Here is a 27,421-nt window from a genome sequence, read left to right on the forward strand (position 1 = left end):
CCACTCCTCATGCCACGCAGGTGCAGCCTGTGGCCAGTCCCTACACCATGTGCCATGGCCGGGCAACCCACACCACAACACAGGGCTGCTGCCCATGCCATGCGGCCACAGCCAGCAGGCTTTCCCCACGCCCCCACGCCATGGCCTGTCCCTGTGCCATGCCCCATGGTCGCATGCCGCCCACCCCCATGTGCCCCGCATCACACCCGAGGACTGCTCCTCACGCCATGTGGCCACAGCTAGTGGGTGCTCCCCCCGCCATGGCCGCTCCCCATGCCACAGCATTCGCCATCCCCCGCCATGCTCTGCACCACATCCCAAGGCCCCTCCCCATACCACACAGCCAGCGAGCACTCCCAATGCCATGGCTGCTCTCTGCAGCCGCAAACCACCAACCCCACACAGCCATGCATCATACCCCGCCCCCTCCCCCCCGCACACAGAGCAGCGGGGAAGGGGGATGGAGCATGGCTGGACCCAGAGTGGTGGGGGGACAGACATCAGCCTCCATCCCCTTACCCACCCCCCGCAATCATTCATGCTGGGTGTTTTGCTAGTCATTTCATAGTGGGGGAAGATGCTAGAGCTACAACCCTGGAAACACAAAGCCTCTGCTCAAGCATTCATTTTTCTCAGATGTCCCCACCCAACCCAGGAGGCGCTACCTGGTTTCAGCCAGTCTTTGGGCTCCTTGAAGGCAATTGCTTCACAGTAGCCCAAGAGCGTTTCAAGAAACAGATGTCTGTCCCCTGGAATCTGGGCTGAGCCGCTCAGATTCAACTTCCAGAGGGACCACCACAGTTTTTTGTTTTACATCAGTCGCACTTCCTAACCACAGTCCTCTATGGAAATGCCATGGCAGGTGCCCAGATGCCGTAGGGGTGACCACAAATGTCATTTGCATTGCACATAATAAACGCTGTCTTTCCATGAGACACTGGGCCAAACTGACTTGTGTAAAGCAGAGATTTGAACCAGCATTTGTGTGCTCAGCTTCTCATGGTTTACACTGGTCTTATCATGAGCCTTCGTACTGCAAGAGCACCAAGACCCTGAATGAAATCGGGAAATCCTGTGTACTACAGGGTTGGATATGAGGCACTTGTGTGCCAACTTCTGTCAATTATTTGCCATGGCTTCTAGTAGGGCTGTTTCGACAGAACAGTGTTTGGTTTTTAAATTTTGTTTCAATTCAAAACAGCTGTTCCATTCCGTCAAAATAGTTTCGCCATTTCCACCCTTTTTTCAACGCTTCGCGCATAGGATATAATGGGGAAGATTTAAACAGCCTATAACTTTGTCATTTCTAGCCTGATTTGGGTGAAACTTGCAGGAATGGTAACCCCTTCTGAGGGCAGGAAGCCTGCCAAGGTTCAAGGAGATAGGTGCAGGGAGTTTGGGGAAACTTACTCCAAATTTATGAAAGCAAAACTTGTGTCACGTGTATGTGTTAAGCCATAGTGAAGTCAAAATTGCAGGCATGCTAGCCCCTGCTGAGGCCTGAAAGCCTGCCAAGTTTCCATGAGATAGGTGCAGGGGTTTGGGGAAACTATACCTCAAGCTGCAGACAAGCAAAACTCATGATATGGGTGACACTGTGTATGTTAAGATGCAGCAGGGTGAAAGCTGCAGGGATGGTAGCCCCTGCAGAGGCCACGAAGCCTGCCAACTGCCAGGGAGATCAGTGCAGGGCTTCTGGGTTCTGGGGCCCTGCACCTCTAGCTGCTGACAGGCAAAACTTGTGTCATGGGTGCTTGTGGGACTGTCTTTCGTGAGGCAGAGAAGCAAAAACTGCAGGCCTGCCTGGGCCCTGCTGCTGCCATGAAGCCTGCCATCTGTTAAGGAGATAGATGCAGGGGGGTTCTGGGGCCCTGCACCCCTAGCTGATCACAGGGAAAACTCGTGACATGGGTGCTCGTGCAACTGCTGCCTCTCATCAGGCAGCAGGACTGAAGATCCCCCCATCACTTGTCACCACAGACCTGGGGGTAATAATTAACCACAGTGTGAACATGAGCCGGCAGTGTGATGCTGTAGCCAGAAGGACCAACAACAATTGATGCATCTCCAGCAAAACCATTGTAAAGATGTGATTCTCCTGCTCTACTCGGCTGTACCCGGCATTGGTGAGTCCACAGAACTGCGTCCAGTTCTGGGCTCTGCACTTTAGCAAGGATGTGGTAAAGCTTGAGACAGTCCAAAGACGGGCTACCCATATGATCAGAGACTTGCATGGCAAGTCATATGAGGAAAGGCTGAGGGACCTGGGACTCTTCAGCCTGAAAAAAAGAAGGCTGAGAGAGGACTTGGTAGCAGCTTACCGCTACATCAGAAGCATACATCTAGGGCTTGGTGAACAACTGTTCACCAGGGCACCTTTGGGGAAAACTAGAAGTAATGGTAACAAACTCCTGGAAGACAATTTCAGGCTCGTTTCAGGCTCAACACTGGGAAAAACTACTTCACAACAAGGGTGTCCAGACTGTGGAATAAGGTCCCTACAGAGGTCGTGCGATCACCTACCCTGAAAATCTTCAAGAGGAGACTATACAGTCACCTCGCTGGGGTCACCTGACCCCCCAGTTGTCTTTCCTGCTTGGTGCAAGGAGCTAGTTTGGCTGATTTTGCTGGAGATGCATCAATTGATGCACGCCAGCGTATTGTTGGCCCTCCTGGCTACAGCATCACACTTCTGGCTTATGTTCATACTGTGGTCAATTATTACCCCCAGGTCTGTGGTGACAAGTAATGAGGGATCTGCAGTCCTGCTGCCTGATGAGAGGCAGCAGTTGCACAAGCACCCATGTCACGAGTTTTTCCTGTGAGCAGCTAGGGGTGCAGTGCCCCAGAGCCTCCCTGCACCAATCTCCTCGACAGCTGGCAGGCTTCCTGGCTTCAGCAGGGGTAGCAGGCCTGCAGCTTTGACCTCACTGTGGCTTAACATGTACACGACACAAATTTTGCTTTCAACAATTTGGAGTACAGTTTCCCTCACCTCCCTGCACCTATCTCCTTGACACTTGGCAGACCTCATGCCCTCAGAAGGGGCTACCATTCCTGAAAGTTTCATCCAAATCAGGCTAGAAATAACAAAGTTATAGGCTGTTTCAACCTTCTCCATTATAGCCTATGGGCAAAACGTCGAAACAGCGTTGAACGTGCAAAATGTTTCAACTTGCCTCATTTTGTTTCGAGGCTGTTTCGACTATATCTGTTTTGTTTTGATTTTGCTGTTTCAACCTTGAAACTAAACTGGCGGCAAAATTTCGCACAACCCTAGCTTTTAGCCACACAAATCCTACGTGCTTCTGAGTTTTTTCAGCTCTTGCTATCGTCCATTGTACAGTACAAGGAGATTGCTGGATGGCATCCTTAATTGTATCCTGAGGCTCCGTTTTGCATCTTGTGCTGGCTCTAAACAAACCCTTAAGTTTGAGCATTTGTCTTCTGCCTTAGACACAAACTTGTGCTCCACCCTCCTGCCTATTGGCTGAAAGCAGATGGTCCACAATCTATGGCAACCTGAATGTTAGCAACCATTTAAATACAGTAAAATGAAATGACCCCCTTGACACTTCATCTACCTTTTTTTGTATAGACACAAATTACAGCCAGAGCATTGGCAGAGTTTGAGTTTGGACTGCAGCTGGAATGCCTCTCTAATGGATAACAAATCCAAGCATCCCCAGGGCAGACTGTGCAAGCTCTGCGTTGGCTGAGCGACACCAGCAGGCGCTAATTCAGCTGAGTGCAATATACCTTGGCTGTGTGCACGAAGGAAAATCACTGGCGAGGCTGGAACGCTACCTCTAGGCCAGGCGGTGTCAGGGACCAGAAACACATGGCAGATCCAAGTAAGATAAAATAATTGTGTGCAGCTCAGCCAGAGGCAAGGAATAAATTTGCAAATCCTGCTTTGAAAACCGCCCCCAAAACAAACAAAAACCACAGTAGCAGCAGCAGCCCTCATCGGGCGTTTGTTTAAAAATCAGCCCTTTCAGCTTTTCATGTGCTCGTACATGAGCTGATAAATCTCAAGTATTCTCTGTCACACACCGAGTTTGAGTCATGCACATGAACTGGAGACAAAGATAAAGCTCAATACTCTCTCAAAAAAACAAGTCCTTGTGAAGTTGGGAGGGGCTGTGTCTAGGAAGGAGACCCCTGTTTCAGTCCTCAAACTGATGCTTTATGTGACCTCAGGCAGGTCATTGCACCTTGTCTGTAAAAAGTAGTACCTTGGCAGTACTGAGCCTTGTGGCTATTTTAAAATGGCCGCAGCGGCCTATATACAAAGTGCTGTATAAACACAGAAGGCAAGTTAAAAAAAGAGCTGCCTCTCACCACCGCCTCCCAGCCATGACAAGTTACCAGTGAGTAAGGTCAGAAAACCTGGCTTCCATGCCACTGGTTTCCCATGTCACTCTGCATAGGTGTGTGTTGTCATAAGTGGCCTCTAAGTTTGCTCACCGCCATTTTGTTTGCAATGCTTGGGGCCTGAGTTTTTAGAGGTATTGTGCCTCTGCAGCCTGCACTGACTTTACTTGCAGCTGAAGCCACTTGATCTTCTGTTAATCTCTCCAAAGCGGAGTACCCAAAATTAGAAGGTGCTTTTGACAGTTTAGGCTTTAATCCCTCCACCCGCTCCATTTCCCCAGGGATGATGCATGCCCCATCTGGTGCAGAGCTACAGATGGCCAGTTCCCATGTACGGCATGGACCAGGTCTCCTTTGGTTAGGTGCAGACATTACGCTTTTACCAGTATACAGTGGTGATGCATAGCAGATGCACATGCATCCCCTGAAAGCGCTGGTGCATCCCCTGACAGCAGCATTCCCCGCTTAGGCAATGGAAAGAGGGGGGGCAGATGAGAGCGCTGGTGCTTCCCCTCAGAGCACCAGCTAGACAGTGGGGGCTCCAGGAGAAGCGATCCCTGCAGTCTCCCCGTGGCCGATCGTGCCAACTGGGGGAAAGGTTCTCCTGCAGCCGATCACACTTGCCCAGAAGTGCCAGTGGTGTGCCTGGAAGTGCCAGCGGCGTGCCACTGGCACTTCCACATCAGTGCAATCAGCCGTGGGGACCCCCCCCAATCAGCGGAATTGCCCATGGGGAGACCCTCCCCCCCCCCGTCACTGACTGGCTGCTGGAGGGGCAAGTGCCCCCCATCCCCGACTCAGGAGGCACCAGTCACTCATGCCAGTATAAGTGATTGGAAACCGATCTATACCTGTAACAGAACAAAAGTTTGGCATGCATAGATAGACACACCCCTCAACCAAAGAGTGAACATGTGATCTGTTTGCTACCGACTTCAGCTACACCAGTTACAGAAAACTACATCACTTAGTTTGATTCTGCCTCAGGCTTTTTGAGCGTCTGTACCTAGGCTTTGTGTTTATACAACACTTAGTACTGATCGTATTCATGGTCTCGGTACTCTTGCGATACAAAGATCTCATCATAAGCACAGTGCAAACCGTAACGAGATGAGGGCACAAACGCTGGCTTGAATGCCCTGCTTTACACAAGTCCGCTTGGCCCGGTGTCTTACGGAAAGACAGAGCCGCACTATGCGGCGTGCAAACAACACTGCTCGCTTCATTCTTCAGCACATAGGCAGTATTTCCTGGACTGCCTGGTATTACATACTACATAAACATGGCCCCATCCCCTGTGGTTTATTTAGAGACATTGAGTTTCTTCTGCTAACAAAACAAAACTGAGATTCAGTGATACCAAGGTTTCCTTTCAGGGCTTGCCGTCTGACACAGGTTGGATTGTTTACTGGTTGGAGGAAGAAATAGGGTTCCACTGAAGGGAAATATGTATAAGTAAGTGTTTCTAAGTGCGTCTTGGCCTCGGTGTTGCACTTAAAGGAAGCTTTTCAAATTTGCTTGTGTTTACTTGCTGGTGCACTTCTTGTCCCCAGCGTAAAAGCTGCATCTCTACCAAAATATTGCCTCTGGAAAAATACTGGTTTCTGATGTAACCTCTGCTGGGATTGGTGGCTGGTAAGGTGACTACAGCTGATGGGGAACATTGCATCTTCCTCCTTCCCCTGAAGAATCAGGACCCTTTGCCCTCTGTGAGGATTTCATAGATTTTATAGACATTAGGGCTGGAAGGGACCGTGTGAGATCATCTGGTCCAGCCCCCTGCCCAACGGCAGAAGTCAGCTGGGGTTAAAGGACCCTAGCAAGATACCTGTCCAAGTGCATCTTGAATGTGTCCAGAGTAGGTGCTTACCCCACTTGTGGGGGAGTCTATTCCAGACTCTGCATACTCATACAGTAAAGAAGTTCTTCCTTATGTCCAGTCTAAAATGGTCTTCCAGCTGTTTGTGACCATTGGACCTTGTCTTCCCGGGGGGAGCCCTGGAGAACAGATGTTCTCCCAGGTCCTGATGAACTGGGATGGTGAAACCCCTTCCACCTTGGTCTGAAGGTAAGTGTTACCTGCACTGATGATTTGCACACCAGATAATAAGGGCCCACGTTGTCTCACCTAACATGTAGACATAGCATATAAGGGGGCAGACCTTATCAGAGGAAAGGGGCCAACCTCAGGTCTGTTTTGTGGGCATAACCACTGAAATCATCAATGCCCAGCTCCTCAAAGGTCTGCGGGCTACCTAAATTCCCCTGAAGAGCTGAGCCAAGGGACCATGTCCAAAATGGTAAACTAGCCACCTAGGTCACAAACGGTGATCCAGAAGCCCTGTTGCAGCAGCAGCCAAACCTCTGAGGTGCTTAAGTTAATTCAGTGCCTCAGTGTGGCCTGAACAGCTCCCTAGGTGCTTCCATGCATGCTTAGAAAGCAATCCAGTTCAGTCACCTAGGTATCTCATTCCTGCCGAAGCGCCGCCATCGTCCACATCAGAACTGGGGAGGCCTCTAAACTCTGCTCAAATCTGTAGAGAGGCCCCGTCCAGAAGGCGCTCTCAAGGCACCTTGAACTCATGTCAGCAGCACTGAGTGCGGTACAAAACGCAGCAGCTTCAACCACTATTGCTCAAAAACAGGAAGAGGTGGTAATGTCATCCACCTCCTGCAAAGCGGGATAGTGGTTAGACCGCTATCTGAGGCAGCTGTGAAATTTATGGTTATACGTTAGGCGTAATCAAAGAGTAACGCTATGCTGCCGCACATGCACTGTACCCTTTGCTACAACCTAGGAGATGCTGTACTCTTCTTCTTCACGTTCTCTTTTTCTTCATTTCCCTCTCTTAGTTTTCCCTCTTGCTTCTGCTTTCTCACTCTACCTTCACATAGCCATGGGTCAGGTTCAGCCCCTGAAGTGACTGGATCCAACCCCAGGGCCCAAGGGATTCAGCAACAAGCAGCTCGACCTAGCACACCCCCTGCCCTGCCTACACTGTCCCTCCTCAGGCTTTCCTGCTTCTCTCCCTCTCCTCTCCCCTCTAACAGGCCCAAGTTACTGTCTACCTCCCTTAGGCTGTTTATTGAAAGTCAGCTCTCCACCCCCTCCTCCTCACATAGGCTGCCAGCCCCCACCCCTCCCTTCTTACCCTACTGGAGGGTAAGAAAGTCCCAAGTCCAGGCCCACCACTCTAAAAGTTTGTGCACCACCGCTCTGTGCACCACCATATTCCCCAGCCTGAGAGAGTTACACTTGCACGGCTGAATATGTTCTCTCTCAATTTAGGTGTTGGGATCTGCTTTGGTTTTTGGGGGTGGGGGGCAGAGGTTTTTGTTTTTTACAATCCACTGATGTTGGGACAGGAGATGAATGGAGGAGCTAAAGGCACTGGAGGTGCTGTAGCCTAGTGCTTTCTGTTTTAATCAGAAATGGCTCATCTTGCGCTTCTAGCAAGCCATGTTTTTTCCAACAAGTAGAATTAGATACAACTAAATCCAGAGCCACCGGCTCTACAAAGAGTGTCTCAGTTATCTGTGGCATACAATGAGATCAGTAGCCGAAAGGCTATTGCATATGACCAGTAGCAAGAAAGGCTGAAAAATGGGGAGGAAAATGGATTGTTCTTCTTTGAAGATTAGACTGGATTAAATACAGGCTCTCTGTGCTTTTACTGCAGTTATTTATTCAGGAGGTTCCTAGGGTGCCAGCACTGCAAGCAGAGACTCTTTACAAAAGGCATTGGGATTTCTGCAGCTGGACTGTTTGCTAGATTGTGCTCTGAAGCGTTTCATCAATGCCAAAAGGCCTAACTCCCCTCTGCCTCTTCCTTTGTGTCACCACTTACACCTGTGCAAAACAAGTGACAAATCCACTAGGGTCAAACCTTCACTTTGCATAGATGCACATGTCAATACACCAGGAGAAAGCAGTGGGGGATCAGGCTCTCTGCCACTGGTGAGATGCCTCATAGGATAAAAAAAAGGGAAGCGAAATGCAGGCAAGCCTGTGACATCTTCCTACACAGAGTTCTGTCAATGCAATGGTGTCACAGAGAAGGGGAATATCAACTATGAAGGCAAGATCACTGGGTAATTCAAAGTCACTATATTTTCTTACTATGGCTATGATTTCCCAAAGCTTTTCGAGAGCTAGAGCACCTAAAGCATTGATTTTAGTGGGAAGTAGGTGCATAAATACCTTTGTCAGACAAGGTTCTTTGGGTGGATGTGATGTCTTTTATTAGACCAGTGGAATAGTTGGAAAAAAGGTTCTTGTTGAGCTTTCTGGCACAGTCACCCTTCTTCAGGCATAGGGAGTCTGAGGCTCCAAGGAATAAGAGAAGCTAAAAGTGTGGCAGGATGTCAGTGAAAATGTAAATAGGTAGAAATTAGAAAGACAAAGGGTAAAGAAGAGAGATAAAGCAGAGGGGGGAGGGGAAAAGGGAAAAGCGCAGGGGAGAAGAAAAAAAAAAAGGCTGAAAGGAGACATTACAACCTTTTATTAACAACCTGCTTTGCTGCTGCCTTAGTGCTAAATTGTTTTGGAGGCCTTAGTGAAATACAGTCCGATAGAGAATAAACAGATTTAGCAACAGATAAACCTGCCATTATATGCACTTTAACATCTCCTTTTATTGAAACCACTTCTTCTTGTTATGTCATCTTTCTGGACTCGAAGTCCCAAATGTGTTCCCAACAGTATGGAAAAGGAACCATTTGCTGTTTGGCCAGTACAGCAGGAGTATAAGCAGTGCTTGGCCCTGTACCTGCCAGAACATCATCTCCATCGGTGTCACTTGTAGCTTAGCCATACTGGCCTTGGACTACGGGACACATCTGGAATTGCCAAACCCCCTCGCTAGAAGCGACATCATACACAAGGTAGAATATGTGCCTGAGGGTCATGTAAATAGGACACAGCTGGGCTTGATTACGTGTTCCAGCCAGAGTATGCCGTCAGTATTTACAACCAGAAAAAGATGGCAGTTGGCTAAATGGCTTATTGAAATAAAAGAGAAGTGCCAATTATTGTTTTTGAAATGCAAGTAGTAAGACAGGCTTTTTATTTTTTCCCCAGTTCCTGTGAGGCTTAAGGCAGGAGAATGCTAGGGGGAGAAATTCACTCATGCCAGAGAGCTAACAGCAGGTATGGCCTTAAAGGTAGGTGTATTGGTATAAAATTAGGTTTCCCCCACTAGGAAGATATATAGCTTGGGCCGTGAAAACATCCACTTAGTTATTTCTCTTCTTTCATCTTAGAAGGTAATCTGAGGAGTCTGCTTTGCCCTGCTACACTGTGTGAATGTATTTTACAGTATAAAGCTATGCCAGCATCACTATGTCAGCACCTGCCCCCCCCAACCCCCGCCAAAAAACAAAACAAAAACCCCCCCCATGGACACAGCTCTGCTGGCAAAAGATGGCATCTCCTGGCCGAGCTTCTGCTGTTTGTAAGGAGCAGGTGCAGTTTTGGTGGCAGAAAGAAATGCCTCTGTACAAAAGAGCTGTGTCTACAACAAACAGCTTGGCTGCTATAGCCGTGCCACCACACTTAAAGTGGCAGAAGCCCTGTAGGGTATATTATACCTAGGCAAGGATGTGCCTCACACAACTGGGAAAATACCAGAAAGGAAGATGTTCTTAGAAAGGCAATGCGGCTAGAGAAACAAGAGATACTTGCCCCAGCCATGGGGCCCACAGCTCATCAGAGACTCTCAAACCAGTGTCAAGTTCCCTTTAAAAATATGCAGATTTCAAGCACATAAGCAGACTTTTATAATGACTTCTCCTCCCTTTCCTGCCCATCTGGAATCGTTCATGGTAATCGTGCCTCGGTTTAGTGCAAGGACCTTTCATCCTGCTGTTGCTGTTGCAGTCACCACGCATGTCCGCTCGTGGTCTGTCACAGTTGGGAAATGAATTGCGCTGACTCTGCAGTGGCAGCAGATGTTTAGGAATAGCACAAAGGACCATGATTAGACAACAGTGTGCAGCAAATGGTGAAATACCACTGCCCAGGAAGCAGGCAGGGGGGTGAGGAGGGACCAGCCTGTTTTCTGGCTGGGTTTTGTGCAGATGTGATATGGAAATACCCACTGGGTTATACCCTGCCAGAAAATGACTGGTTTGTGGATCCCGACTGGCTACAGGCCACATCTAGCTCATAAACTTGTCCTACATGGCAGTGGCACCCTCAAGGATGCCACACTGGTCTGCAGACATTAGCTTCCCACCACAAAGTCGTGCAGCCATAACTACACTGTGCTGGGGGAGGGCTAATCAACACTGTCACTCAGTAGCATGGATGCAGGTATGACTAGTTGCAAAGTTAGCATGCATAGAGCAATGAAGGGCACTGATGCCGGGCCTGGTAAGGTCGCAGGTCTAGGCATGGTGTCAGGTACCCAGCTGTTCAGCACTTTCAGGACTTAGGTGCTCGCTGTCAGGTAGATCCTTATGTACCCTGAGGGATTTACATGTGCCTAGAATTGTAGATGCGTTCAGGAGTAGATGGTAGCTGAGCAGGGATTTTGAGGACCTAACATTTGTACTTGGAGCTAGACAGGTATAGACATCTACACCCTCTTGGGGGGATGCACACTAACCCATGATTTCTATGGGAAATAGGTGCCTATAACATATGGTCCTATATGACTGGCCCAGCCAAAGTCACATAGGGCATCTGTGCTGGTGCAACAAACTGAACCCCACACTCTCACGTTCTAAGCAGATGTTTTAGCCTTGACACAACCTGTCCTGCATTGGGAAAAGGGAGTACAAAACCCCTAGAAATGACAAGGATTTATAGAGGCATCACCATGGCTCAGGAATGCGATGCTCACAGTGCGTGTGAATGAGGGGGGTGGACTCTATATCCTAGCTGAAATACAGCCCAGGCTGCCAGATGGCATGCTGTGCATGTCTAGGAGTTAGGGATCCTAACTAAGTGCTCTGCCCATTACAATGTCTTGGTTTAGTTTACTCCCATCCCTGCCACAAAACCTGCCGAAAAATTAATCAAAATAGCCTGGCCTGCCAACTTCCAGTTCTAACCGGCCAAAATCATGGCAATAAACAATCCCCAAACCACTGCACTTTTTGCATTTTATTTTCTTGTGTGTTTCTATAAACCATAAAACTACTGAACAGGTATTTCTTAAACTGGAAAACAACCACCACAAAAAATCCCTCTCATCAGATAGTGACAGGTTGATTTAGTTAGGCCCCTGCTCTTAACAACCCTTCTATGGGCTGTAATGCAATGAGGAACAGGCCACGTCAGACCCTGAGTGTCTGAATTATGGAGAGAGAAATGTTAAGGGCTTTACTGAATTTTTTCCCCCGCTGGGGTAGGAGAAAAGAGGGGCAGCAAATATTTTTTAATTGACAGTCAGAGCCTGATTGAAACAGCCTCTTCTAGGATGTGATCCAAAGTCTCCCACTGACTTCATCAGGCTCTGTAGGCATCTTGGAGTTACCAGGCTGCTATAGGAATATATTGCTAAACCATGATAGGACCTGAGAGTCTCGTAACCCCTCCTTTGCTGGGAACAGGCATACACAGAATGCAGTGTGTTAAGATGGCTTGGTCACTTTAACACCGCAGAAGCCCACATGGGTACCGATTCTTTGGACTTGAATTACACAGCTGCAAGGCACTGAAGTGGCAAACAGGAAGGTGGGAAGAGATGCAATACCCATTCCAGCTTAGTGACTTGGTTGGTATTTCTACATACCCTGTTGGACCGTATTAAAGCACCGTATTGACCGACTGGCTTTGCAGAGCAGCGATGGCACAATGCTGCAACACAGATCCTGTTAGTTTCCCAGGCTCGTATCTGCACCGTTGATGAGCCAAACAAAGCGGAAGCAAAGTGCCAGAAATCCAGTGCCCAGGAGATCTCCCAGGGCAGTGAGGTACGGGATGGAGAAGTTATCTGGATCCAGTGCCTTCTTCCACATGAGTCGTACAATTAGGTCAGCCATATAGAGCAAGATTCCCACCTGCAGAGAAAAAAAACAGATTCAGCTGTTTGTGAGGGCCTGGGGCGAGGCAGAAATGCAGCGCCTCTTGCTGAAATGGACTGTCATCGTGCTGTGGAAAGGAGGTTCTGCCACCAGTAAAGAGAAAAGGGCCCTTCATTTTTTAGGTCCAATCTGGTTTGCTGCTGACTGAGCCTTAGGGTAGGGGAACAGAAATCAGGCAGTCCCTGAGGTTAATTTTAAAACCAGATGTATTTTGCTCTTCTGTCTTTGGACACTGTCCACTTTTACTTTCCTGCCAGTCTCTATGGACAACTAGAAAATTAGCAGGCTTTCATAACATCAGGGATACCAAGCAAGTGAATCCCAGTGCACTGAAAAAATAAGTGTATTTTATCTCATTCAGTTTAAAAATCTTTGTTACTTTTATATTTTTAAACTCTTATTTAACTCAACATCCCATAAACTGGCAGAGGAATTACTTTTACTACAGATTACTGACTACCAAGTACTGAGACACAGTCCACTCAAATACAGAGAAAGAGTCCTAACTCCAGCTCTGGAGGGATGGGGGATACGTCAGCACAACATGGACCGGGCATTAAGGGGGGAAAAAACCCCAGGCATAAAAATATATATATATTTTTTCAGGCAAATGAAACCAAAGGATTTGCCAATCCTCTCACCCTTTTCTGGCCTTCTTCACAGACCATAATGCAGCAAAATAAAAAAAAATAAGAAAAGCTCATGCCTCATGATTTTTTCTTCAGCTGGGCTTATCTTTCATTGTTAGCAATGTTGCTATAATTCTGGTAACTCCCCTGTAACTTTCTCTGAGGGAGCAATAAATATATATTAGGTTTTTTTACAACTGCTGCTGTGGTGATGGGGGTTGAGGGAAAAGATAGGACAGGTTGAGCAAGGCCAGTTGTTTATGTAGGCAGAGGACTCACAGAAGGAGTTCAATCTTTTACCCTGCAAGACCGTGACTGATTGATTTAAACTGAGGAATGAGTCAAGAGCTTCAAGTGACAGCTACATTTCTTTCCAAGTGGAAAGATGAGGCTTGTATGGCAAGAGATACAGTAAAAGGATAGAGGGAGAGAGATGGCATTGGCTGTCTTAGGCCTAGACGTAGCTTTTCTTCTGGTGGTGGGATCTGTCTCAGAAGTCTTTCAGGGCTGGGTTTTCCCATCACAGAACACAGCTCTGACCTACAGTTCAGCCTAAAAGAGGTGCCCAGGTTCCCCCTCAAACACATTAATTGAACTGTGCAAAATTCTCATGCAAGTTCAGGCACAAAACCTGCTCCTCTGCCTTTTGTTGTGATGACTAATCAAAAGGGAAGGGGAAAATCCCAAACACACTAAGTGGGCACATCTACACAACATGCTATGTGTAGCTCGTTGCTACTGCACAGTAGCACTGCCAGGCACTAGCTGTGCAGTGATGATACTGCGCAGTAATAATGAGCACAGTAGCTCACTGCTACTGCACAGTAGTGTCAAGAAAAATCTGTGTGGCGATGGTACTGCGCAGCCCACTGCATGTGTAGACGTGGCCAGTGATAACTATCTGCCCATTAAATAATGACTCCTGAAGTCCTTGAACAGAACCAGGCTGTTCTCCATAAAGCAACCAAAACTTGGGACAGGGATGCTTATGCCACATCTAATTATTGGAAGCTTGGGAGGCGACAGACTGGCTGAGGCTGGAGGAGGAAGGTGACTGGAACAAGTGGACAGTTCCTGGGTCTTTCACTGCAAATACTGGGGGCACTAACATTTTCAGCGTCTAGGAGCATTTCATGGCTTCACCCTCAGCTCAGCAGGTTTTGCATTCTTACCTGCAGCAAGGCAGCCATTAGGTAAAACATCACGAATGTGACAGTTATGGACATGTGGCCTCCCTGCAAAAGATGAATGGTGTAGAGGAACACCAGGTGCCCTGGGATAACCAGCAGGAACAAGACACGAGCAGACTTGGAATTCACCCCTGCAGAGCACATAAAATACAATGACCCGAGAGCTCCCGCCTGAGGGGGAAAGAAGCATGCAGCTATTTATCATACAGCATACTTGCAGATGCTAAACATGAAGCGATGCCTTTTTTGTCACAGGACAGTATTTGTGGGATGGCCTCTGTCTGCTTCTCCTGGCACTGATTTTGCCATAGAGCCATGTTGTATGTGGGTACTCAGATGTAGGTACTTGGTGCTGGTAGCTCAGTGCTGTCTAGATCCTCTTGCTGAGCTACTCAGAATATCCTTCTTGCATATCCCCTCCCTCAGCTCCTACAAGGCCTCACTATGACCCACTTTCTTTCCTCTAAATCTGCCCTATTGCCAGTCTACGGCTTGTCACTGGAAATCAATAGGAGCCTCTGATCTAAAAATAACAAACCCAGTTCCAATTTACCTTATGCCAATGTAACATCCCTGCCTTGAAGCGAGCTATTCCTAGACTTTTCAATGGCATGAGCAAGATCAGAAGCAGTTGCACTAGATGATTTTTTTCTTCAGCAAATTTATTACTGGTTGGAGATTCTCTGAAGGCTAGAGTCTCTCAATCATGTACTGAACCGCTCATTGAAAGCAAGCTTTCTTCAAGGTAGCCTGGGGTTTTGGTCTAAGCATGAGAGAGTTCAGTCTCCAAAACCCGCTCTGTTCTTAGCTGATCAGGCTGACAAAGGTGGTCCCTGGGACAATGGGCTCTGAGGTGGGCATGTGGGGCTTGAGCACTACCTGATGTGAAGAAGGTGGTAAATGGGTTGGGCCAGCTCTGTCTCATCTTGTGGGGCAGGACTCCAGGCGAACTCCAGAAGTGCAGGAATGTGGAGATGCGGCTGGCCTGGATGGCAACCAGATTCCCACCAACACCTACGAACACAAAAATGCAACAACCCTTTCAGCCTCTATCCAAGTGGCAACAAGAAATGTGTACAATGCATTGACTGAGGGACTTAGAAGAAGGGTGGTGGACCTGCATCTGCTCAGCAGCTAAGGAAAGCTAAACCCTGTCCCGTGTCCTGGTGAACTCTTCATGTGCTGGAAACGGCCCATAAAAAAAAAGAAATCAATGGAAGAAGAAGATTCAGGCCAACTTCTTCTTTCCGTTTAATGGAAAACACTCTCCTCTGGATCTCCTGCTTCCTGACACTAGCCATAAATGATATAAGACCTCCAAAGATGATGTAAATGCACCTGACAAGCGGTTCTGTAGGAAGCGCCTAAAGTAAATAGCTCAGGGAAAGGCAGCTGCTGCTCTTTGTGCTGCTCCTTGGCTCTCCTCAGCTGGAGAGAGACATCATTGTTTCAGTCCCGAGAAGGATGGAGAGCAATTATCTTGTTCATTTGGAGGCACCTGACACACTTATTAAGTGCGAAAGAATCAGATGAGAATGAATCAGCCCTAACTATGTTGGGTAATTAAAAGGCAATTAATTCCTTCCAAACTGAGTATTTTTTGCAAACATGAAATGATGGCCATGTTTTCCATTAGGCTGATCACTGTATTATAGGAAACAACCCTGCTTGTAGGGGCGGGGGTGTGGGGTGGAGAGATTGGGGGCCATTGGATAACATAATAATGAGCCAGATCCTGCAGCCCTCACACATTCAGTTCCCAGCCTCAGGCATTCACTGACAACAAGATCAGCCAGAGTAAAGACAAATGGAGGAACCAAGAGTTGGGCCAATAAGAACAGGGCCTGAAGGAGGAAGCTTTCAAATAGACCCCTTGACACTGTGCCCTCAGCTTGAAGCAACTTTGCCCATGAAAACTGGGCACCGAGATGGGCCCCACTTCAGTCTGAGGATGGATTTTGTTGCAATGTGTCTCCTCTCTCTGATTTTTGAGTGCCCATGTCCAATTCTGCTCTAATGAAGAGCTCTGCTTTGATTTCCCAGCGTGGCTCTTCTGTGAACTGCACTAGAAGAGGCATGTGGTAAAGAAAGCTCTTGTCACACATGGTCAGCAGACCTCTCTCAAGAGCTGGCAAAGCCTGTGCTTTCTTTATGAAAATGAGTTTCTCCGGCCTCCATGAAGCACTATGGGAAGAGACCAACCCAAAAGCATATGCTGTCTCTACACTCGGAGTACTCGGGATGAACCAGCCCATGCTGAGCTCCAGGTTGCCACAGCGGCACTGCTACCTCCACCTGATCCTGCCAGTTTAAAGCTAATTTGGGTATCTCCATGACACTGCCATCATTTCCCTCGGGACAGTGTAGGTAATTCTAATAGACAAGGTGTGCTGAAAGCTTGGCATTGGGCATTAAGATGGGAAAGGCAAGACAAGCTTTAATTATGATACTTCAGAGGAGATGTAATGCTCATGAAAGAGAGGAAGAAACCACAGCCTTCACTGCAATGGGCAGGGGAATTGTAGCCTTCCTTCCTCAGCTTTGCCAACACATCCCAGGCCTGATCTGCTGCACCTGACTTCAGCCCACAAAACCACAGATCTCTTACTGCTCTGAGACTAACAGCTGTCCTGAAAGGCATGATATGGAGAACTAGGGACCCAGAGGAGACCACTGGACTCCCTTCCTTTCTGAAAGGCAAACCCAGACCTCTGGGAGTGAAGGAAGGATCTCTCTTTCTCTCTGGCAAACCCATATTCCATTTTCTCTCTCTTTCACTCTCATAGTTTCACACTTTCATAGTTGGTAGGTTCAGAAGGGACCTGAGCAGATCATCTAGTCCGACCCCCTACCATGGCAGGAAAGAGTATGGGGTCAAACGACCGTAGCAAGGTGTACATCTAGCCTCCCCTTAAAGACCCCCAGGATAGGAGCCAGCACCACCTCTCTTGGAAGTTGGTTCCAGATCCTAGCCGCCCTGACAGAGAAGTAGCACCTCCTGATGTCTAACCTAAACCTACCCTCTGCCAGCTTGTGACTGTTATTTCTAGTCACTCCTGGTAGTGCTTGGGGGAACAGGGACTCCCCCAATGCCTGCTGATCCCCCCTGACTAGTTTGTAACAGGCCACTGGATTCCCCCTCAGCCTTCTCTTCTGGAGGCTAAACAGGTTCAGGTCTCGTAGCCTCTCCTCGTAGGGCCTGCCCGGCTGCCCCCTGATCATACGAGTGGCCTCCTCTGGACCCTCTCCATGTTGTCCACATCCCTCCTGAAGTGCGGCACCCAGAATTGGACGCAGTACTCCAGCTGTGGCCTGACCAGTGCTGCATAGAGGGGGAGGATCACCTCCTTGGACCTGCTCGAGATGCATCTGTGGATGCGTGACAAGGTGCGGTTGGCCTTCCTGACCGCCTCCCCACACTGCCGGCCCATGTTCATCTTGGAGTCAATGATGACTCCAAGATCCTTTTCTGCCTCTGTACTGACGAGAAGGGAGCTCCCCAGCCTGTAGGTATGGTGCTGGCTCTTCCTCCCCAGGTGCAGCACCTTGCACTTGTCGGTGTTGAAACCCATCGTGTTCTCATCCGCCCACCCTGTAACCTGTCTAGGTCCGATTGTAGCCTATTACTCCCTTCTAGCGTGCCCACTTCCCCCCACATCTTAGTGTCGTCTTCAAATTTGAACAGGGTGCTTTTTACACCCTCATCCAAGTCGCTCTCTCTCTCACACACACTAACCCCTAACGAATTGATGGCAGAGCGCCCCAAGGGATGACGAGGTCGAACGGTCACAAACTCCTGCAAGACCGTTTCAGGCTGGACATAAGGAAGAATTTCTTTACTGTCCGAGCCCCCAAGGTCTGGAACAGTCTGCCAGTGGAGGTGGTTCAAGCACCTACACTGAACACCTTCAAGAGTAAATTGGATGCTTATCTTGCTGGGATCCTATGACCCCAGCTGACTTCCTGCCCTTTGGGCAGGGGGCTGGACTCAATGATCTCCTGAGGTCCCTTCCAGCCCTAATGTCTATGAAATCTATGAAATCTATAAAATATACACATACCCCCAACCTACCATTAATCACAGGTGTAAATACTGCCATGCCCTCGAACTTCGGGTCGCTTACAGTTTTGTCCAAGATCAGCCCACCAATGCTATTAGAAAAGACACAAAGAAAGAGTATTACCTACTTGTTCCTCTTCCACGTGGGGCAGAGTGTATAAGGACCGAAACCTTCAGCTCAGAAAAAATACAGATGAAAATCCCTGATTGTAACAGGCCACTTCATGGCCCAGAGCAGGACTGTTTTAAAATAGGCTTCTTTTATAGTTAATTTTTTTACCAAAAGATATTCTTGGAGCTGTTGACAGTGCTATCAGGAGATAACTATACAGGGATTATGAATGATCAGGTGTTGTTTTGGTGACAACAACACAGCTAAACTGTGTGTCACACCACTGCACTGCAATGACATGGTACAGGAAACTGGAGGAAGAGCTTACATTTCACATCACATCTGACTGTCCATGTCAGGCAGCACATACTCCTATTTTGTGGTATAGAAAAAGAGTTCAAGTGATTTGAGGCTGTACAAATACAGTCTTTTTGTTCTGGGTTTGTACAGCACCAAGCACAGTGCAACTGTGATCCAGGACTGGGGCTCCCAGGAGCTACCTCAATACTGTTGCACAGATAAGAAGTACCTCAACATGGAACAGATATGTTTGGTTTACAGGAGGCCATATTTCCCCTTACTGGACTATTCCCACATCCTGAGCAAGGTCACACACTGGAGCAAGCAAAGATGCATTGATTTTATAGACCTGCAAAGGCAGAGCTCACATTTGTATCTATTCTGTTCCCCTGACCTGGAACAGCATTGCAAAAAACATATTGGTCCTCAAAGGGCTTTTAATGCACCATCAAAATATCTCTTTCCCTGAGACTGCAGCAGTTAAAAGATACGGGACTATACATTGTCACCATCACCTCAGACAAGCAGAATTGTTGACTTTGTTCCAGACTCTTATTTCCTGAAACAGAAAATTAATCCTGTGCCTCTGTATGTAGTGGTGGGGGGTGTATAAGCATGCACACAGACTTAAGGGGATGGTTTCTCCCATATTTACCTGCTGATGCTCATTGCAACAATGACCGGCTGCCATCCAGATTTCAGGACAGTGGCAAGAGAAGGACTCTGCTTGGCAATGGCCACCCAAAGGGGGATCATGACAATGAAGCCTACGCAGATGAGAGGTGACAGGTATTTCACATCTGGAGAGGAAAAGAAAGTGTAGGTTAAATGCAACCTGCAGGTCGCTGGGTCCATAAGGCTGCACACATCTGATTGCACAAAATCTTTGCACTTGGACAGGAAGGAAGCAGTGAACAGGACTCAAGTCTTTATGGTACAAGACAGGAATCACACGATCCTGGAAACGTTTTCTCACAGTCCGTAATTACCTTGTGAAACTCAATGCCACAGGATTTTCCTGGCACCAAGTGCAAGATCTATACTTAAAGGAAACATGTAAAATTTTATGAAACAGGATAGAAGTGTACAAGGGACATTTACATCATGGGACTAATCAACTACTAATGCTTGGAAGCTCAGTGGCAGCTACTCTTAAGGGCAAGTTATACCATAAACGGACAGTCGGAGGCATCCCATCCTTTCCTCTGAAGCATCTGGCAAGAGCTACTCTTGATGACAGGCTAGTAGACTAGATGGACAATTGATCTGATAGAAAATGAAAATTGTTCTCTCCTTACGCTCCATATGTTAGCCAGCTGGGTTGCAGGATTATCTCTTGCTAGCTTACAGGCTTTTCTCTGAGCCTTTTTTCCCCATTCCAGCAGTAACATAACCTTGAAATGACCTTTAGAAGTGAACAGGGCTTAGAAGAAAAAAAGATTTGCTACACTACGAGAAAATAAACATGACTCAGAACCACAAGGAAGCACTAGAAACACCTTCAAGCAATGGGGCTCCTGCCAGGCCTTTTTGATATGCTAATGCCTTTCCTACCAGGCTCTCCATCTGTTTTCTGTACTGGATCCAAATCTGGGCCAGTTGCAATGCAGTCATTTTTGCAGGTAATGAGACATACAAAGCAAGCTTGAAATGTGCTTTTTTCCCCCCAAAAAGATGTTCAAAGCCTTAAGCTACAGAGGTAAGACATTTTACTGAAACAGTATCTTACCTGTGTCAACACCTCTTTAACTAAGAAACACATTCATATTGCAATTCACTCATCACACCACCAAACCATAGCCTCTTTAGGGGTACAAATGGCAGCTACTTTGCAGTGTCACCTCTAGCCAGTGAGGAAAAGAAGCAAACAACTTGGGGGGGGGTGTCTAATAGAGTTAAACACTGAACCTCCCCCCAGCCTTGCTGTTTGGGGCAGTCTGCTGACTTTTAAACCACAGGTGAGCAAGTCAGGTGCATCCATCAGCTATAATCCAATGCTCACTGAAGGATAAAGACTCTGATTAGAAGGAACTGGCTTTGGATCAAGCCTCAAGACAGTCTCTAAATTTGACCACCCATTCTCACAAACAGCTCCTTACAAAGCAAGTACTGTCACTGGCTTCCTGTTTGTTGAGTCAGGTATTCCTCCATGCTAGCAAGGGAGGCAGAGCCAGCCCCTTCCTTATGTAGAACTGCAAGGAACCAGTGTTGATGTTAAGAGATTAAAACACCACATTAGAAGAAGGCTGTTGCACTTCTGGGAGCATGAGACCTAAAAAGGCATGTTACAGTATGGACCTCATCAGCATCCTGGAAGGAGTTTAATTCTCCGTGGTCACGAATTTAACAGCTCAGGTCACAGGAACTGCAGGAACCCGCACCCCATCCCATTCTCCCCCCCGCCACAGCAGAAACCATTTGTTTGGAAATCTAGAAAGCCCAATCGGGTGACACAGTGCAAAACTACCAATCCCCTGATGGAGCATTTGTGAAGGAACGTAGGCCCTTATCAGTTGCACTGGTATCCTTACCATACCGCCCTCCTTCACCGGTATGTCATACTATCTATCTTGCACAGATATTACTTGAGTTGGTGTCATGAAAGACAAGCCAGTTTTACAGGGGCAGATGCAGTAGCACCATAGAAAACTGCTTGTTAAGGGACTTTCTTTCTGAGGGGTAGGGGAACTAGACTGAAATGAACCTTAGACCTTATCCTGGTTCTTTCCCTTGGGTTTTTCTCCTATATACAAGCATGTGGAACAAGTTACTGTAAATCAGAAACAGCTGTCTCTCTCACATTTTCTGCTCTCAATTTTAAGTGACAGTTTGATTTGTAACTGCAACAAGCTTTTATTTTTTAACACATCCTCAGTTGATTAAAAAAAACACACACACACACTAAGGCTTTTCTGTTCCTCTTCCAGGCTAGGCCCGTGGTAATTGGCCTAGAAGTTTTCAGACAATTAAAGCAAAAATCAAATTTATTCTCCTAGTCCCACCAGACGCCATATATTTTTCTGGCTCATAGTGGGGGAGCAGTTTGGGTGTCAAGTTAAGCCAGTGACCGTGACTGCTGGGTAAAAGTGGTCTCTCTGTGTGTAAGGGCCTGCAGACGTGTTGGGAGGCTGCTCTGATGCACTGTAACTCCTGATGCGCATTAGAGTAGACTTGATTAATCGAATCTGCAGAAGCATGATAATTACTGCACTTCAGCAGCCTCCATGCCTTGTGTATCAGCGTCCCCATGCAGCTCGGGGTGTTTTAAATAAAGCTCATTCAGCAACTTTAGTTAAAGCACCCCTGCCACCATTTTGAAGCACAGGGACGCTGATACAGAAGATGCTGCTGGCAGTCAGAACTGCTCTAATTAAAGTGTCCCCCCCCACCCCTCTGCAACATGAGTAAAAACACCCTGTGAGTCTATGCTGTTTTCCTTCCCCTGTTCCCAGCTGATCTCAGTGCTTTGTGTTTACACAGCACCTTTTCCCAGAGGATCTAAGAGAAGTTAATGATACTGAAGCCCTAAAACAGTGTACTCTTCCTTGCAAAGCTATTACTTGTATTTTATAGGTGGGGTTGCAGGGGTCAAGACAGAACAAGCGATTAAGTTAGCATTACACTTAGTTAATGAGAGGTTCAGGAGGAGAACCCAGGAGTCCCGAATCCCAGGCTTCTGCTCGAACCGTGATGGGGATTATCACCATTCTACCAAAGATCGCAATAACCTCCTCTGGGTTCCCACCATCCAGGAAAAGACAGGTTCATACAAGAGGCCTTTAGGGTTATTTGCAGCCCTAAGGGCACCCCGGCATCTGGAATACTTTGCCCAACCTAGCTTTGAACATGCCTGGGAAGGGGGACATATCCCTTCCACGGCTGAACATCTCTTGATACCTGAGCTGTACCATACCTATGTATTTGAAGAGGGTGCTGCTGATTCCTGCTAGAAGAGAAAGGGTTATCAAGTCTCCAAGGCTTGCTGCTATGGGGGTGGCGACGTTGTCCGGGTTTATTCCCACTTTCCTGGCACCAATAATTACTCCAATCATCACCAGACCTAGGGAAGACACCAGATCAGAAATCAGACATGAGGGAGGATGCAGACTATTCTACACTGTGCCATAGCCTGAATTGGGTCTGGTTTGGCACAAGGATGAGGGGAGGGCAGAGGTCAGCTCTCCACATGCTTGGATGCTGCACCCAGTGAAGGTTGGTCATACCATGTGGGCCCAGTAGAGATGATGTGGCTCCCCCACAGTTAACTCCACCAGTGCTCCGAAGGAGATGCCCACCAGAACAAACTCCAAGGCTCAATGCAGCTACAGTGAACAACTCAAATACAGGTACTTCCACATTCATCAGGCTAATCTCTACTGGCTTCAGGATTGGCTTGATGAATTCACAGATAGACACAAAGAGTGCCTATACACGTGCTCCAATGCCTTCTGATTAGAACGTGTTGGAAAAGAGTCGATTAATCGCACTTTAGTGAAAGTGCCTCCTCTGCTGCTTTGAAACATGGGACGTTGAATACACGAGATGCACCAACATTTTAATTAGATTGGCTCCTGAGAGCCACTCTAATTACAACACCCCCACCCCAGACCATGCCTTGCCCAAAGTGAACAGGCAGCAGCAGGGTGTACAAGGCTGGTGGCTTTCTCTGATCTAGATTCAATGGCACAAAGCTATTTTCCCCGAGTATTATTCAATTACACTGTATTGATTTTGTACTCAGTTTTCAACTAGTCAGGTAGCTCTGCACTGCCATACGCAGATCCTTAGCCAGCTCTGTGGCTTCAGGCTTAACAGGCTGATGCATCCCTATGCAATATGAACGACCCACTGGGGCACACAGCCCTTGTGGCTGTTCGAATATACACTGGGGATGCACTAGGAATAGCATATCTTATATCCATGTAAGGGGTTGGACTAGATGACTCCTGAAGTCCCCGTTTAACCCTATTATTCTGTGACAGTCCTGGGATCCAGATGTGCCCCCAGCCTGAGCTGTGCCAAGCAAAACTGGCCCACAGGTCAGGACCTTGGGCTCCAGTGCTCTTGGAAGTTTAGTTTGTTAACATAAGCTAGTGAGCCCCAGGCTCAGCACAGAAGAGCAGGTGAGAACCTCTTGGCGCACAGAACTCGCGTCCGGTTGTGGAAAAAGGATCCGAAGATCACACGTCCCAGTCTGACCTCATTGTTTTATGACTAACTTGGGCAGTCTCCAAGACCCCAGCACAAGCCCAGATGAAATTTCCTCATAGCACTGTGTCATATTCTGATGCCCTCAGGCACCTTGCAACCACTGTGGGGATGGAGCTGAAAACACAGGCTGGAAAAGGAGAACAACTCTGGCTCAGAAGCCATGCAGCTGCTCAAGGAAGCCCGCCAGCGCCTTTTGGAGTACGCTCGCTCTTCCCACACCCCACAAATGCAGCCCCGTAGATGAAAGCTCCCGTCAGAGACAATAACAAGCCCCCACTGTCTTCTTCCAAAATGCACATGCACCACAACATAACACATGTTGTCTTGCCTTCAGTGCACACACAGATCCACATCTATATGCTAACAATTTGTGACCTTTTCTACACTAACCCTAACATGAGCTGAAGAACTAAGACACACATAAGTCAAATCCTTCATTTTGATACCCAAGGTACTTGGACAGCAGAGGGAAGTGAGGGTTAATGAAGCCTGCAGAGTTTTTAAGATGTCTAAAATGTCTTGTGCTCCTCAGCATAGGCAGAGCCCTCGCTCCCTGGCCTCCCTGCATCCACACTCTCTCAGACTTTGCAGTGCTTATGTGTAGTGTTTCAGTCCGTAACACGTTCCCGTCTCCTCACCGTTAGGGAATCTCCTGGTGCCCTCTTGTGGCACATCTGTGAACCTCTACTCTTATCTTCGACCAACAGATGCCCCAAAATGGCACTGCTGTTAAGCTGCCCATGGAAACGTCCTTGTTACCCCATTTTATAAACAGAGATGCTTGCAGAATTGAAGTAGCTTATCCAAGGTCAAACAGTGAGTGAGACGCAGGGAGGGAAGTCGCAGGTGCTGCTTTATCCAAAGAGGGACAGCTGGGGCAGTCATTTCTCACCTCCCCCAAACACCTGCCATGTTTTCTTAGCTCTACATGTTATATGAGAGATGGAAATGTGTGTGCCTGTGTGCGTTTCGTACCTGTTATATTTCAGATGACCTGAGGCATTTTGGATAGGGCAGTACTAAGCTGCCACACACACTCACGGTGCAGCCATTGCAAGATCATCTCTACACTTAGGTGTAGCTCCCGCTCAGCGCTGAATGTCATATCCTGCTCTACCGTGAGCGAGAACACCAAGGCACACATTTGGATGGACATTGGTTTGTGTGCTAGATGGTACAGTGGGCTTCAGAGCCGCTCAGAGATCTGCCCTGGGACAGTTAAGCTGACCTCCAAGGAGACAGAGGAAGGAACTCATCTGAAGGACGACACCTCTTTGTGACAGCAGCTTTTCTCTCATGGTTAATCTCAACCCTACCGGACCGGATGCTGAGTTTCCAAACTTTCAGAGCACCGAGGACAGCCCGCAGTTCTGTTCTTCCTTTCACACACAGCCACGTGACAAAGTTCAGAGCTGAATGAAAATGTCTTCCTTACTGAACACAGAGACTGGGAGAAACAGCCCACTAAAGCCAAGAGAGGCCCAACCTTGGGGATCGGAGAGCCCAGAAATCAACAGAGCATGGAGGCAAAAGGGATGGGGATGCAGATCATAGGGTCCAAACAAGGATTCAGATGGGAACCCTGGACAACACTTGCAGTCCTATACAGTCTCTGGATGCTGCCCAGGGCATCTATGCACTGCTAGGTGAGTGGACGAGAGGCAGGAACACCTGCCCCATGCAGATTCCTCCTCCTGGAGCCTTTGTTGCCAATACTGAGAGGTGCACAAGGAGGAAGTTTCAGGACTTCCTCTGGAGGCTGAACAGGTATGACCTCGATAGCATCAGAGTCAAGTTCCCTCATGTACCCATGTGTTTCAACCCCTTGCCTAGTGGGGAGAAGGGGGCTTGGTCTCCATGTTCCAAACCTGAAAAGGGACCAGCGAGGGGTAGCGACTCAAACAATATCAGTCACATTTCGATAACATGGGTTCCTGTTGGTTGAGAACACACCTGAGACTCCCCAAATCGCTTCACATCCATTACCAAGCACTCTGCAGACAGGGAAGGTTTGTGGAGGACAGGTAAGCAAACCTGCAACAAGTGACAATGAGGCTCTTGCTGGCCTGGGCTCCAGAAGGTGGTTAATGAAACTCACCAAGTGAGAGCGCGGCTATGAATGCTGTAGTCACACTGCTGGCGCACAGAACCGCTGCCTGATTCAGCTCCACGTACCCCTTTGAGATTGCTCCCAGGATGACAGCAGCTACAGCAGCCAGGAGCCCCACCACAGTAGCCTGTACCTGTTGGGCATAAAAAGCACTGGTAGGCCATCTTCCATGACACATCAGTGGCTGTGAAAAGATACGCAAGAGACTGCGCTCCCTAACCCCACCTAACTCCCATCACCAGCACCATGCTAACAGAAATGAGATGCGGGGTAATTCCTCATCAAGCTTTAGAAATTGACCCCTGCAGGTCAAGCTAGCCATGCACCTTTAGAGGAAAATCCAACCGAGCGCTCAGTACTGGGGCTGCGTGAAATGGCGCCGTTCCGTTTTGACTCGAGTTTCAAGGTTTCGACAGAACAGCGTTTCGTTTCTAATTTCAGTTCGACTCAAAACAGCTGCTCCATTTTGCTTTGTTGAAACAGTGAAGCTGTTCCGACGCTGTCTGACATTTCGCCCGTTAGCTATAACGGGGAAGCTGCGGGCCCCAATCCACTTGCCAGATGAGGGAGGGAAGCCGGCGCTGCTGCCTGGGACTGGAGAAGGCAACTGAGTCCAATTGATCAGTTCCTCTCCCCAGCACTCAATCTAGTGCTGGGGATGGGAACTTAGCCCAGCTGGATTGACTTTGCATCCCCCGCTTGATCGTAGGGCTGGGGAGGCAAACTGAGCAATCGGGGTCAGTTCCTTTCCTCATCCCCAGCGCAGCGCTTGGGAGGGGAACTGAGCCTGGGCTCAGGTCCCTTCACCTGCGCTGTGATCGGCTTCCCACAGCCAGGCAGCAGGAGACGGGGAGAGCCAGGGCTGCTGGCTGCTGCTGGGAGCACAGCCCTGGTTCTCCCGTCTCCCACCACCTCGCTGCTGGCTGCTTCGAAACTCAAAATGTTTCAAAACATTTCGAACAGCCTCTTTTTGTTTTGAGGCTGTTTTGAAGCCCTTTGTTTCGATTTGATTTCGCTGTTTTGAGCTCAAAATGAGTTGAAACAGTGTTGAATTGAAACAGCCGGAGAAATTTCGCACAGCCCTACTCACTACTGACTGTAGTAAGCTGATGACAATGTTTGTGCACTACTGCCTTCTACTGAACGGGATCACGATGGGTCTGTGGACTATTTGCTCTCTACAGCTAACACTTGATGAAGATTTCCCATTTGAGTAAGTAAAATTGACCTATGCTTTAGAAATGGGAGAACTACGTTCTCTCCCCAAGGGTGTTGAGTGGCTATGAGTGTGAGAACAAGTGTAAAGGTGGTCACAGATTTGGCACAGAAATCAAGACACCTTCATGTAAAGGCTCCATGCCAAAAATCCCAAACAAGCAGGCAAAAGTCCTAGAGGTCTGA

The 27,421-nt window shown here is 48.1% G+C and overlaps 1 protein-coding gene across 5 annotated transcripts in view; it reads right to left on the reverse strand.

Moving 5' to 3' along the window:
* Positions 1-11,472: 11,472 nt before the first annotated feature.
* The window catches only part of SLC41A3 (solute carrier family 41 member 3), a 33,717-nt gene continuing 17,768 nt past the window's right edge, over positions 11,473-27,421 (reverse strand). For all 5 annotated transcript variants that reach the window (XM_090021491.1, XM_090021490.1, XM_090021489.1 and 2 more), the window contains 7 exons: positions 26,009-26,153; positions 22,613-22,759; positions 19,355-19,499; positions 18,300-18,379; positions 15,107-15,241; positions 14,210-14,358; positions 11,473-12,384 (listed from right to left, as the gene is read on the reverse strand). In XM_090021491.1, the coding sequence (XP_089877617.1) occupies positions 12,199-12,384; positions 14,210-14,358; positions 15,107-15,241; positions 18,300-18,379; positions 19,355-19,499; positions 22,613-22,759; positions 26,009-26,153 (987 nt within the window). In that variant the 3' untranslated portion in view covers positions 11,473-12,198. The remainder of the gene's footprint in view (positions 12,385-14,209; positions 14,359-15,106; positions 15,242-18,299; positions 18,380-19,354; positions 19,500-22,612; positions 22,760-26,008; positions 26,154-27,421) is intronic.

This window comes from Crocodylus siamensis, chromosome 11, assembly GCF_052110815.1.
Source record: "Crocodylus siamensis isolate JL-2025a chromosome 11, ASM5211081v1, whole genome shotgun sequence".
Lineage (NCBI taxonomy): Eukaryota > Metazoa > Chordata > Crocodylia > Crocodylidae > Crocodylus > Crocodylus siamensis.